Genomic DNA, 15,320 nt, shown 5'->3' with positions numbered 1-15,320 from the left:
TAGGAGGTGTTAGATATTCCACTTGACTGGAGGTGTTAAATGACTCAAAGCACCTTGTCCTTTCTGCATCCAAATCCACAGACCTAGAAATAGGATGTTCAAGGATGGAAGAGAAACTTAAAGCCTCCCTCTGTCAGCAGCATACTTTCAATTCCAACCAGAAATTTTTGTGGATTCAAATTTTTTATCTTGTACGGCTCTGAGACATTTGGAAAGCACGATTCACACTTGTAAGAGTGGTTAAACAATTTCATCTATATTCGTCTACAGATTTTCATCTATAGTCATCTATAGATTTTTGTCCAAATTTCCATAAATATATCAGCCTGGTTGAAGATTTCACACACACACACACACACACACACACACACAGAGAGAGAGAGAGAGAGTCAAGTGAGTTTCCATGTGAGTTTTAAACACAAAAAGACTGCTGGCCTAGCTCTTGATCAATATTATGGTCCCAATTAAACCAAGGATTATATAATGTAAGAATATTCCACTACCACTGTCCAAACCTCTTTCATACAACAAAGCCAAATTGCATAAACCCTCAGTTGCATCCAAATGGCTTATTGTCTAGAAAGAGCAGTCATGTCAGAGGTGGCTTCCTCCCAGTTTGGGCCGATTTACCCAAACTGGTAATTACTTGCTGGTGACATAGCAATGATTTCATGGAACCGATTCGGTCGGTGTTGGTCTGTGGGCACCGTTTTTTTTTAATGTTTTTTAAAAAAAATTTATTTATTTATTTTTTTCTTCTGAGTATGTGCAGAAGCCGGGTTTTCGCACTGCCCATTTATTTATTTATTTATTTATTTATTATTAATTTATTAATTAATTTATTATTTATTATCTATCTATCTATCTATCTATCTATCTATCTATCTATCTATCTATCTATCTATCTATCTATTAGATTTGTATGCCGCCCCTCTCTTAGTCCATGTGGTCGCCATCCTGTTTTTGGCTTTTAAAAAATGATTTCAGATTTTTCAGCACTGTGCATGCATGCGCACAGCTATAAGAGAGCCGGGGTGGCGCAGCAGGTAGAGTGCTGTACTGCAGGCCACTGAAGCTGACTGTAGATCTGAAGGTCAGCGGTTCAAATCTCATCAACGGCTCAAGGTTAACTCAGCCTTCCATTCTTCCGAGGTGGGTAAAATGAGGACCCGGATTGTGGGGGCAATAGGCTGGCTCTGTTAAAAAGTGCTATTGCTAACATGCTGTAAGCCGCCCTGATTCTAAGGAGAAGGGGGGCATAAAAATTGAATGAATGAATGAATGAATGAATGAATAAATAAATAAATAAATAAAGTGCACCCATGCAGCACAGGGGGAAGCAAACCAGCAGGGAGATAAGTTAGAACCCATCCCTGAGCCATGAAGCAATTGAAGTGGCTTCAACATGGTTGACTTAGTACATGTGCACTAGCCTGAATAGATCTGTTAAAATTTTCCACCTTGTGATGTATTGAGAATTCAGTATATATTTTAAAAAGAAAGACATTTACAGACTGTGCTGGTGAAACATTCGGCAAGGTGTCCAAGGCCTCCACTGCCATTGTATCTTTTCCGGAGCTGGAACGCCATAGACGGTGCAGGTTAGTACATGCCGGTTTTTACGAGAATAAATGTTTGGGGAAGAGGCTTCTTTCTCAAGGATTTGTGGAGGAACTGAAATCATAATTGTGATAAATTATCAGTCTTATTATTCGACATTTTGGATGACTGCTTTTGCCTTTCTTTCCAATTCACATGTCAAAACTCCACCAGGCTAATTCTCCCTAATTTTGAATTGCTGCTATTGTTTTTAGTTACCCATATTATTCTCTTGGGAAGAATTAAGTCCCAGAAACTTTTAAATATGTTCTCACACTACCCAGTAAAAAGGAAAAGTACTCTGGTAAATTCAAAATAAAACCATCAACAGAAATAAAAAGAACATAGATAAAAATAGTAAATAAAGAAAGAAGAAAAAACTGTTTTCAGCTTTCATATAGAATTTTATACTATCCACATAGCACCAATCAACTGCTTCTGATCTAATCTTAGCATGTCATCCTTGTCCAATGTAATATGGCAAAAACCACAATGAGTTTTTACATTCAGAGATGAAGAAAGAGAAAAGAACAAACTGCAAGTAATCCTCGATGCATAACCACAATTGAGTCCCAGATTTCTGTTGCTAAGTGAGAATTTAGATAATTGTGTTCCATTTTATGACCTCTCTTGACACATTTGTTAAAGTGAATATTAGAGTTGTTGAGTCAGTAAGTGAATCTGGCTTCCCCGCTCACCTTGCTTGTCGGAAGGTCACAAAGGTTGATCGCATGACCCTGCAACTGCACTGAAACATTCATTTATCAGTCAGTTCATTTATCTATTTATTTATTTATTGGATTTCTATGCTGCCCCTTTCTGAGGACTGCCAAGTATCAGAATTTTGATCACATTTGACTATGGCGGGGGATGCCGCAACAGTTGTAAACTGAAAAATGGTCATAAGTCACATGTTTCATTGCTGTCGTAATTTTGAATGGTCACTAAATAAACCGTGGTAAGTCAAGCACTACCTGTACAAATCCATGAAATACAAGCAGTCCTCCATTTACAACCATTCATTTAGTGACTGTTCAAAGTTACAATGGCACTGGAAAAAAATGAGTTACAATTTTTGCAGCATCCTCCTTGGTCATGTAATCAAAATCCAGGCTTTGGAAACCAGGAAGCATGTACGATAGACCCAGAATCATGTGATCACTATTTGTGGCCTTCCCACTCAGGTTTCAACCAGCAAAGTCAATGGGGAAATTAAATTAGAAATTAGAGTTGCCCCCCCCCTCCTTGCCTTTCGCAAGCTCCTTAAAACCCACCTCTGTCATCAGGCATGGGGTAATTGAAATTTCCCTTCCCCCTAGGCTTATAGAATTTATACATGGTATGCTTGTATGTATGAGTGGTTCTTTAAATTGGGGTTCTTTAGATTGTCTTTTAATATTAGATTTGTTTACATTGTCTTTTTATATTGTTGTTAGCCGCCCCGAGTCTTCGGAGAGGGGCGGCATACAAATCTAATAAATACAAATTCATTTAATGACCATGCACTTAAGCCATGTTTGCTTAACAACTGCAACTGTGATTTGCTAAACAAGCATGGCAAACCAAACTGTAAAATCAGAAAAACACTTAACAACTGCATTGTTTAACAATTGAAATTCTGGTCCCAATTGTGGGGTCACATGCGAAGGATTACCTACCTGTATGTTGATGTACTCTAGACCAGTGTTTCCCAACCTTTTTTGAGCTGCGGCACATTTTTTACATTTACAAAATCCTGGGGCACACCACCAACCAAACTGACACTCTAAGACAGTACATATTATACATTTTGCCCCCCCCCCTGTGTGTGTGTATATATACACTCTTGAACCATTTCCAAAAACAGGTGAGGACTGGGAGTTTTTTCCCTCTTATTCTTTGGGTGCTTTTTATCATATGCTTTAAATCAAGAGTCACTTCTCTCTTTTGTTTCTCTCTCTTTCCTCTCATTCTCTGCCTCAATTATTTTCTCATTTCTCTTTTTTTCTCCCCTTTTTTCTCACATTTCTCTCTCTCCCTCTCCTTCTCTCTCTTGCTTTCTTTCTCTCTCTCCCTCTCTCTCTTGCTTTCTTTCTCTCTCTTTCTCTCCCCCCCCTGCTCTCTCTTGCTTTCTCTCTCTCTCGCTTTCTTTCTTTTTCTCTTTCTTTCTTTATCTCTCTCTCTCTTTCTTTCTCTTTTTTGTTTCTTTTTCTCACTCTTTCTCTCTCTCTTGCTTTCTTTCTCTCTCTCTTTCTCTCTCCCCTCTTGTGGCACACCTGACCATGTTCCACGACACACTAGTGTGCCGTGGCACACTGGTTGAAAAACACTGTTCTAGACTATTTATTATTTTGTTATTGCAAGTTGATTCTGCTGACTGTCAGCAATTCCAAATGTCACCAACTTAAGTTGACACAGTCTTCCGAGGTTGGTAAAATGAGGACCCAAATTGTTGGGGCCAATATGCTAACTCTATACACAGTTTTGAGAGAATTGTAAAGCACTGTGAAGCAGCATATACTGTAAGTTTAAGTGATATTGCTATTGCGATAGTAGAACTGGAGGCTTTTATCTCTTTATTTTTAAACTGGGATGTCTGATGCCCATAATAGCTTTTCCTCCAACACAAATGATACTAACAGGATCTTCATCAGTCCAGCCAGAATTTTGATCCACTCCAGGTCTTGGATCCTATGTAAAAACCACCCTCCCATGCCAAAAACTTCATGCCTAATTGGGTAGATTTGGGAAACTATTTTCATGGAATAAAACAAACTGGGAATATAGATTTAACTGCTATATGGCTGAAGACTTCTCTTATCATAGGTCATGTGGTTCTTCCTCACCGTTAACTACCAGTTGAAGGTTAATGCTCTTCTCCAGTCCAGCCAAACCGTTCTTCAGGACCAGTGTATAAGAGCCAGAGTTTTGCTCTGCCACATCCTTGATCTGGAGGGAATCATTGAGATTGCCTGTTGGAAAGTACCTTTCCATCCTTAAACCTGGGCGAAAGCAGAGAAATAAGGTATGTATATAGCTTAAGATTCTAAAAGATAGCCATGGGGCCTCTCACATATGAAATGAAGAATTTCTGAAAAATACTCTTTTCACCTCATTTTTTCCCTTTAAAAAAAGTTTTCTCTGAAATCTGCTGAGAACTATTCCCCCCCCCCCCCAATAATATATACACTGATTCTATTGCTATTTGGGGGAAGGGAGGGAAGGGGACTATTTATGGAGATTTCCCCAATTTGGCACTCTTCAGGCTGGTTAAGAATTCTGGAAGTCATGATCGCATTTCAGCTGTTTAGCAACAGACCCCATTTTCAGCCACTTGCAACTTCACTGGCCATGTGATTTGCTACTAGTAAACAGTGTTTACTTTTGGCTTTTGGAAAAATGCCCCGTAATGAACAGTAAATTAGCTTAATGACAGCAGTTATTCACTTAATGATTACCCCCCCCAACCCCCCCCCCATAAATTTGTGTAAGCTGCCTTGAGTCGCCATATTATTATTATTATTATTTATTAGATTTGTATGCCCCCCTCTCCGTAGACTCGGGGCGGCTCACAGCAATGATAAAAAACAATATACAATGACAAATCTAATAGTTAGAATCTAAAATAACAATAATACATTTAAAAAGTCTAAAAAAAACAAGAAAACCCCAATATATAAAAAACATACATACAGTCATATCATACACAAAAAAACCCTACATAGGCAGGGGGAGATGTTTCAGTTCCCCCACCCTTGACGACAGAGGTGGGTTTTGAGGAGTTTATGAAAGGAAAGGAGGGTGGGGGCCATAGTTCCCTCTAAGCCGAGCAGTGAGCAATCGCTCACTTAAAAATCATCATCAACTCAGAGTTTTCCAAACCTGCCCAGAAGCCGAGAGGGAAAGAGTGAGAGGGAAGGAGAGAGAGAGGAAGAGAGAGAAACAGATAGAAAAAAGAGAGGAAGGAAAAGAGAAAGAAAAAGAATGGGAGTAAGGAAGAGAGAAAGAAAATCAAAATCTAGTTTGAAACTAGCTCAACTATTTAAGTGGCATTTTGATATTGATAGAGTTGCCCTATTATGAGCTCACTGTTATAGACACACAGTACAGTATTTTATTTTGAAATTCTCTGAGGCAAAACAGGGTGGGGTTTTTGTTTGTTTGTTTGTTTGTTTGTTTGTTTATTTATTTATTATTTCTGTGCCGCCCAGTCCCAAAGGGACTGCCGCTCAGACACTATACTTTTCCGCCCACTCCCCCAAAAATTAGAGGGAACACTGGTGGGGGCAGTTCTAATCTCTGGAGGGAGCTGACTCCAGAAGGTCGGAGCCGCCACAGAGAAGGCTCTTCCTCTGGGTCACGCCAAACGACATTGTTTAGTTGACGGGACCCGGAGGAGAACAACTCTGTGGGACCTAAACGGTCACTGGGATTCGTGCGGCAGAAGGCAGTCTCGTAGATAACCTGGTCCGGTGCCATGAAGGGCTTTATAGGTGATGACCAACACTTTGAATTGTGACCGGAAACTGATCGGCAGCTGATATGCAAATAGGTGGTAATATACATTTTCTTAAATAAACAAACAAACAAACAAACAAAGTCAGGTATGTTGAGGACTACCAGTAGTGGTTTTTCTCTTTTCTAATTCCCCCCCTCTTCCCCTAAATCCAAAGAAGACTCTAAAAAGAATGTATTACCCACTGGAACTCAGGCTGGGGATAGGCAACCACTTTTACTGGTAGCTTCACAATTTCGTCTCCCACTGTTGCTTCTATCACTGGACCCTTTTTCCTTTCCACATAGATAAATGGCTTCTCTGTAAAAACCAGTTGGATAAAGAAAAACAAGAAGGTGGGAAATACAGCATCATAGTTATTAAAGAGTAGTTAATGCAAGAGCAGAGATATCTAAAAAAATTATAATTTAAGGATGAAGACCCACATACTACATCTTTGTTTTTTTTCCAGACATAAAAATGATATACCAATTTACATTTTATGCCACAAAAACACAGTGCTACACTGGATGATTAAAAAAATATATATACTAGGAATGCTAATGTGCTTATTTAAGAAGCCTGCCCAGTTATTCAGACCAGGAGAAAATGACCTTTGAAGGATGCTCCCAGGGTACTGCCAGAAACTTTGTTATTGAGTATATCTTCTCCTATCTGATTCCCAGGCAACATAATGGTCTACTTAAGGAGGGGTATTTGGTTCGTGGTCTCTTACTATTTAGGAGGTTGGTTAATATCTTATTTTGCTAAGATTTACTATTAATTAATTGACTAATAGAGTTTTGATTTTTCTGTTATGATTTATATCCTATATTTTTTATTTATTTTACGCTGCCTTACATACTGGAAAAAACAAAAAAAAAGGATATCATTTGAGAATTAATAAACAAATATTATTTCATCATATCAGTTAATTGAATGCTTTATACTTCTTTTGCCAGAATATTCCTGTTCAAGCAAAGAAGTGTTTTTGAATGGGCATTTGTGAATGATTAATCTTACACACTTCCTACAATAGTGTGCACAATGTTTTGGGGGCCAAAGATTATCTTCAGTTGTATACAATATGCTGAGCAATGTGCCAGTCATAGATACTAATAGGAAAAATGGGGTTGGCCAAAAAAGGGCATGTTACGCTTAATAAATTAAATATATAAATAAATATACCATCTGCAGCTCTTGGACATCCAGATGTTTCCAAGACACAAAAGCTTTAACTTTCCTTTTGGCTGCGCTGTTATCCATTATGAGTACTGTATACGGTACATGAAACTGAAGCTAAATGGTTTTAAAGTCAACAACATGGATGAAAAATACCAGGAAACTAATGTACTCATTGCTTTTTGACATTAAAAAGGGTACTTAATTATTCAAAAAGTCACTGTATTTGGATGTTCTCTATAAGTAACATGTACATATGTATCGTAGGACCATAGAGAGCAACTCTGTGATACGTTAGATTCCAAATAATACATGCTTTACTGTAGATGACCAGGCTGAGTCCAAGGGAGGGGTCAAATGCATCATGAGTCATGAGCCCCTTCATGCCCACTGAGATCTAAGTCCAGCCAACCTTGAATTCCTTTCTATTCTTAACTCCCACTCATTTCCCTTGACTATTGGTAGTTCAAATTTTTCTAGAAAATTTAACCTTAAAGTAAATCTTTATACACATTTGAACTGCCTGGATGTCCTGATTTCCCTAGTGCTTGATATTTACTTGGCTACTAAAGACAAGAACAGCAATCCCGTACTGATGTTTCTTCTGTTAAGGTTATCTCATTAAATTTCCCTTGGAGAACAACATAAATGGAAACATACCACCTCAATTCCTTCCCTAAGCCACATTTTTCATTTTTCCTAGCCAAAGCATTAAGACACTTACTCAGAGGTCCTGCTGGGAATGATAGTCCTATCAGAGTTTTGATGTGTGCTAAGAAGAATCTAAAAGAACCTAAAAGGTTTTCTTAGCCTGAGTTAGTGGTTTTTACCATGCACGATGACATCTATGCTCTCCTTCAAGTTCTGTTCCCCACTGCTAGCCTTGCATGTGTATTTTCCCAGGTCCTGTTGGCTCACATTTTGGATGATCAAGATGCTGGACAGTTCAGTATGGGTCTGCTGGGACCGCCTCTCAGGCAGTTCTATGGCTTTCCGATTCATCTGCCAGAAGAGAAAGAAAGGAAGAGGAAACATTGATATTAGAAGAAATGAAATTCAGAGGCATTAAAACACAGTGTCTCTCCCAAGGTTTTCGCTCTCATGATAATTAAGCCTGTTGATACTATATTTGTAAATTACTATCTACAAAATATTTTTCCCCAGGATGTCAAGAAAAACCAGATTCTTATAATGTTAACATTCTATTTGGTGAGTTTTTGAAAAACATTCTTTTAATCATGTGAAAAACTGTCCATCAGTAAGGATATGAAATTCTAGCACCTATTCTGTAAACTAATAAAGGAGAATATTTGGAGCTCAGGATTGAAATAAGGGGTCCTCGGTGCTCACTGAGCTTTCTTTCTTTTTCTTGCAAACATTTCATTATTCTAACATAAATTTTAGTATCAGTGCTAGTTAGGGGAATGAAATGTCTGCAAGAAAACAAGCAAGCTTGGGGAGCATCAAGGAACCCTTTCGTTCTTAACCCACCCAGCCCATATAACAAAGAATTAAGAGGAAATAGGACGAATATTGAAAGAGACAATGAGACACATTTGAAGGGAAGAGTCAACGTAGCCCAAGTAACTTGTCAGAGGGTGTTCTTGTCTTTTTTCCTGTTCAGTCACCATCTTCAGTTGCTCTCAAAGAATTCTAATACATGAACACCCACCCTCAAATCTTGGAGTCATTTTATGGCAAGTCCAACCATATTCTAGAAATCACAATTAACATAGTAACAATGTGGACCGCATGGCTTTAGTGAAGTGAGTTCTTGGTTTGACCAATAAGACATTTAACTTGTCTTCAGTTGTGGCTGCACTTCACAACATGTATTACCTGAAAATACTACTACTACTCTACATCTACTTATACTACATCTATATATACTATATCTATCTCTACTCTCTACTCTCCGAAGACTCTGAGTCTTCGGAGAGGGGAGGCATACAAATCTAATAAATAATAATAATAAATAATACTACTGAAAATAGTAGAGGTAGATGAAGGTGAAGTTTAAGAACTCTTTAAAAAATTAACCAAGTTGTTCTTGTTCTTGTCTATTTAAAAAAATATTAGCATCAGAAGCTAAAATTATGAAGTTGGATAGCTGCACTTGGAGACAAAGCTACCCTTTATTTTAGTAAAAGATTCCCTCCTCCTGAAAGAGCAGATTCACCCATTGGGAGTGCTAGTGGTTCATCACCTCAATGGATTTGCAGGTGGTGATTATGATGAATAGCATATTTCACAACATTATCCATCCATTATTTACTCTGAAAAAGAATTTGGGAGTTGAAATTGGATGCAAAACTAGATAATCCATGGCCCATTGAGTCTTTGTTTCAGAGACATTACCTTGACTATAAACAGAGAAACAGAATGAGCACACATGGGCAAAAAAAGCAGTGGGAGCAAGAGCATCTTGAATTTCCCCATAGAAAGCTGGCAGGGAACATTGAAATCTTTTCCTTCCTTCCTTCCTTCCTTCCTTCCTTCCTTCCTTCCTTCCTTCCTTCCTTCCTTCCTTCCTTCCTTCCTTCCTCCCTCCCTCCCTCCCTCCCTCCCTCCCTCCCTCCCTCCCTCTAGACCAATAACAAAAATAAGATAGGAGATATTAACTATAGAGGCTAAAAAGGAAAGAAAAACACATGTTAATTCATACCTGTTTTGTGGGGTAATCCCACTGGAAATCAACCCCTGAATTAAATTCAGCCCATACTGTGCAGTTGATAACTAGTTTTTCTCCCACCAATAGCTCCATGGCCTTCCTTGGAAACAACTGAATATCATAAAGCTCATTTCCTGGTAGAAAATGTAGTAAGAAAAAGACAACTATTTAAACAAATAAGACTTCAATTTCTCCTTGGGAAACAAATTTTTTGCTTTAAGTGACTAAAATGATACTACGATATAAGGTAAAAATTATATATATTGCAGATTCACCGGCATTCTAGGCCCACTTACTTACATTTGATCAATTCTTTGCCACTGCACTCTATTCTCATGCGATTCTTGGGACCGAATGTTTAAATTCTTGCCTAAAAACAATAATCTCTTTCTCATATAATAATAATCATCCTACAATTGTCCAAAAGTTGCAATGGCCAAACCAGAGAACAAATGCATTTTGGATGAGGAAATATGCCTTGTAAAAAGTATGTTGCCATGAAAAACAGTGACAAGTACCATTGTATTAAAAATCTGTATATATATATTTATTTTCACCAATATTTTTCTTATTTCCCTTCAATTTTAATGTTATTTTACTTTAGTCTAATTCTGAAATAGTTTCTGTCAGCAATAGTTGTGTTCTGACCTAGGCGTTCCCAAACCACGAAGCAGACACTTTGTCCTGACAAAAACCTCTTTTTATTAAGTTTACTGTCACATCCAGCAAAGTCTTTCAAGGGTGAATTTACAAGCACAGATTTTATCCAGCTTGGAGAGCTGCCAGGTCGATATCTTCAAACTTTGGTAAGAAGTTTCTGAGAATCACAAACCAATTATTGTCTCCTGCAAACTCTCATCCCCTTTCACTCCTCTTTTATTCCCTTATGGGAAGGGCCATTTATAGTTTATCTGTGGCTTTACTCCCAAGTCAACCTTTGTTCCTTAGCTGTTCCCTTCCTCTAGCAACTCAGTGCACACACTAGGAACAGGCTCCAGCTGTACATCTGCCTCTCAGGCAGCTGGTAACTGTCAGACTGCCCTGGCCTCATCTCTGCCTCCGACGCAAAGCACTTGTCAGAGAGTTCCCCAGTCTCCAGGACTGGCCCATATTCCTCTCCAATTTCCTCACTGTCCTAATCTGCTGCCAGCGTCACTGGTGGACCACAACAAGTTATTTACTTTTTAATGTATGAAGGGTTTTTTGGGTTTAATATATAAGCCTCCATGTTAGTACAACTGTATTGTTATTAGCAACATGAAAAAGAAATAAATATGTGCTTTCATTCATTCATTCGATTTTTATGCCGCCCTTCTCCTTAGACTCAGGGTGGCTTACAACATGTTAGCAATAGCACTTTTTAACAGAGCCAGCCTATTGCCCCCACAATCCGGGTCCTCATTTTACCCACCTTGGAAGAATGGAAGGCTGAGTCAACCTAGAGCCGGTGATGAGATTTGAACTGCTGACCTACAGATCTACAGTCAGCTTCAGTGGCCTGCAGTACAGCACTCTACCTGCTGCGCCACCCCGGCTCTTTTTGGAAGAGTGACAGATTAATGATTTGGGATATGGAAAAGTAATGGAGGTGGGATGAAATTAAGAGTGTGAAGGTGTCAGTGCCTATGTTTACAAATATGTATTTCATCATTGAGCACTGTTACTCCACTGTTTATCAAATGGAAACAGATATACAATGGTACCTCTACTTAAGAACGCCTCTACTTAAGAACTTTTCTAGATGAGAACCGGGTGTTCAAGATTTTTTGCCTCTTCTTAAGAAGCATTTTCTACTTAAGAACCCGAGCCCAGAAAAATTTCCCAGGAAATTTGAGAGCGGCACGAAAGCCCGGCCAGTTTCCTGCCATTCCCCCTGGGTTTCTCTCTCTGGCACACTGTATGTGGGGCAACCTCACGCCAGGTGTATGGGAGGCACGTGCTCCTCCTTGCCGCCTCAGAGTCCCTCTTTTTTTTTAAGCCTTAAAGTTTTGGATTATTTGATTCCCCTCACTTCACCTTCTTCCTTCGGCAGCAACTGTCCTCCTTCTCTTCTTCCTCCTCCTCTTCCCACCCAAATTCCGAGCTTTTATTTCTTTCCTAATGGACTTTGCTTTTAACATTGATTCCTATGGGAAAAATTGCTTCTACTTACAAACTTTTCTACTTAAGAACCTGGTCATGGAACAAATTAAGTTCTTAAGTAGAGGTACAGTACTACTGTATTTGGAATTCTTCATGGTTCTTTATCATGAGAGAAGTATTTTTGCCCCAGAGGTTCTGGATTAGGACTAGGATTCATGCCTGATGTTCCTCCTCTAAAACAATGATCTAGCTACATCTTAGGTTATAACAACATGCCTTAAAGAAGTTCTTTATTACCGTAGTTGCAACATTATATAACAGTTGAAGAACAAACAGTTCCAAAACTCACCTGCAATGTGGACAATGAAGAAACTAGATTTGAAGGGTTTCTTATCAATGAGAGTTTCACATTGAACTAACCAGGAATCCTTGATCAGGAGAGTGGGGACCAGCATTCCTCGTTTGTTGTCCCAGAGAATGTTCTTTCCATCGGGATAGATGACAGAAGTTGTCTAGAAGTAACATTTTGGGAAGTTTGTTTAGAAATGGAAGGACAATTTCCACAACTTCTCCACCAAATGGTTTTTGCAGCCAGTTTTAGGGTTTGTCTTGTTGATGAAATAAAACATCATTTGAGTTTTGTTCATTCTTTGCTTTGCCGTTATGTCCACAGGAACCTCCCTTTGTACATTTTCTACAGTAACTCTAATGAATCATTTATCAAGCAATTATGATCCCAATGAACCAGAACAGCTTCTATTAGAGAACAAAGCTTTCTTTTTTTTTTTTTAAAGAGGAAAAGTAAAATATTTAGTGTGATAGCAGATAGCAGCAATTTCTGAGCCGGAGACTGAAAATGAAATCGCTACATGGCTTGTAAATTCATATCCTTGGCTTCATGCAGGGTATCATTTAATATATTTGCCAATGAAAATAATTGGCTGAGAGCAAACCTGAGTTTGATTTTAAGTTATAAGAAATAAGAAGATTAAGAGTTGTAAAAAATAGGTCTTATAACCTTCTCAAAAATACTGAACTTTCTAAAAACTGCCCTTCTTGAATTGCTGTCAGGCACTGTAGCCTTAGAAAAAAACAATGAAATGTTTTTGTTGCCTCCACAAATTTCTTCTCTTTTACTAAAAACCTCTGTGTTGTGTTTTTAAGCTTCTCCAAGAAGATCATTAACATAGTAACGTAATCCACATAAATTCCAAAGACAGCAGTAGGAAAGCAAACGAAGACCAAAAGGGGGGGGATCACTGGATGGGGGGGGTATGGACAAATTTTTCAAGATAATAGTTTTAGCAGTCTAGAACATTGCAAAGGTCATAGAGTCTAGAACTTTACAAAGGTCATAATTTTAGCAGAGTCTGGAATTTTGCAAAGGTCATTGTTCTAGAGGTTTGCTCCCCCCACTATTTATCTCCTGTAGTACTCCACACACACACACCAGTTTTTGTTCATGCTGGAAGGCTTGCCAATAATGTAGAATCCTGAATCTTTCTGAAAAAAAGAATGCTGCTTACCAACAACAAAGTGATGTTAAGATCTGGAACTGATACCAGGCATGGGACACAGATATTTTCCTTCTTGTAGATAAGAAGAGTCTCCGGTTTATTAATGAATGGCTGTTCAAAATCTGAGAAGGAAAGAAGTGGAGAAAATGTAGGGGGTAGAGGGAATTGCAGGAAAAAAACCCCAAAGTGAATGTGATGAGTTTCTAGAATCTATTTTGATTTGTTAGTTAATTGCTATAAGAATGATACCAAGCTTGGAAAAGGAAAAGAAACATATAAGCACAATACTTTTATAAAACATGATCCAAACAATGGAATACTAGGATTTAGATTTTATTCAAATTTATGCTTGTGTTAGGCTTGATGTAGTCTTAAATTCTATAATTGTCTATAATTACTGTATACAGTTCAGGCTAGGTTAGATTATCTTAGTCATCTCTATTGTACTTTCTCATATTTCATAGCCAAAGCACATAAAAATCAAGTAAGTAAGAGATTTCTCTATAGGCAACCTTGCATGGAACAAAACAAACTATTTTTATTCATATGCTAATGCTTAATGCTTGAATTAAAAACTCCAATGTTTATGGTACACAAGTTATCAGATGGTTCTCACAAACATGCCATCTCATATGTCACCATCTCATTCTGGAAGTGGACTCAAGATTTACTTATACTCTTGATTATGTGTTTTGTTCTAATTTTGAATTAAATCGTATCTTTTCTACCATTGCCTTGGTTAATGTTAATAAACCAAAATCATGCCCAAGATGAGACTGGCCCCCAACCCTGTTAGCCTTCTGAAAGATCCTCAAAACATGGTTTTGCCAATGAGCCTGGGAATCCCTTGTTTGAGTGAAGCCTTCAGATGGCTATACAATAGTTATCCAGATGTGTGCTTTCTCGACATGCTGTATCTTTTATAGTTTTACCTTGGTCTTTATTAATTATTAATTGAAATTGTTTTTAAATTGTTTTTATGTACTTTATTAGGTATTCCCCCCACCCCAATGAGTCACTGTGTAAGATGCATGGCTATACAAATGTAGATAAATAGATAAATGGTAAAATCCCCGTTAAAACATCAGGACAATAGAAATAAACAGGCTTTTGTGAATAAAAACCTTAATAATTCAGAGTTTTGTTAATATCTGTGTGACATACAAGGGCTACAGAATAATAATTATCATTGCAGAGAGATTAAAAAGTACATTATATGTAAATATAGTAAAAATATGAACAAAACCAGATACCTGACAATTGAAAAATATTTGCATTGAGTTGCTCCCTATAAAGCACCACATACATGGGCAATACTAAATAAATAAGCAGTCTATTCACATTTGACTTTAAGGAGTCCCTTTAATAAAAATAAATAAATAATGAAGCATATATTGGAGATTTTTTAATATTTTAAAATTTATTTAAAATGGACATTCTTTCCGACAGCTTACAATCTGAGTATGTATATTCCTCCTAGTTGATGGCTGGCTTGCAAGCAAAATTATTAAGTAATTCTAAGTGACTCTATATTAAGTGATTCAAGCTTACTTAGAATAATTTAGTCATTTTTATTTAGTCATGGACCAAGTCACATGTAGCAAACAAAGATGCAATTAAAGTAACTTTAAAAATTAAAAATAACACTAATAAAACACAAAATGGCAGAATCACTAGAGGAAAAAAGGAAAATAACATTCATCTTATAATATTATATAAATAATTCGGGCATATGAGATTTCTCCTCTGGTCGCTGGATGACAAATCAGGGTTCATTTATTATTATTACCTTAAA

General features: G+C 37.7%; 1 protein-coding gene across 1 annotated transcript in view; it reads right to left on the bottom strand.

Annotated features, from left to right (window-relative positions):
* The window catches only part of FLT4 (fms related receptor tyrosine kinase 4), a 147,021-nt gene that overhangs the window by 66,886 nt on the left and 64,815 nt on the right, over window positions 1–15,320 (bottom strand). Inside the window, 8 exon segments of the mRNA XM_070739087.1 lie at window positions 1,512–1,674; window positions 4,425–4,539; window positions 4,541–4,581; window positions 6,278–6,394; window positions 8,086–8,257; window positions 9,921–10,060; window positions 12,358–12,520; window positions 13,535–13,647. Coding sequence (XP_070595188.1) covers window positions 1,512–1,674; window positions 4,425–4,539; window positions 4,541–4,581; window positions 6,278–6,394; window positions 8,086–8,257; window positions 9,921–10,060; window positions 12,358–12,520; window positions 13,535–13,647 — 1,024 coding nt within the window.

The sequence above is a fragment of the Erythrolamprus reginae genome, chromosome 2 (assembly GCF_031021105.1).
Source record: "Erythrolamprus reginae isolate rEryReg1 chromosome 2, rEryReg1.hap1, whole genome shotgun sequence".
Taxonomy (NCBI): Eukaryota; Metazoa; Chordata; class Lepidosauria; order Squamata; family Dipsadidae; genus Erythrolamprus; species Erythrolamprus reginae.
Note: the sequence above shows the minus strand (reverse complement) of the source record. Positions and strands in the feature narration are given on the sequence as shown.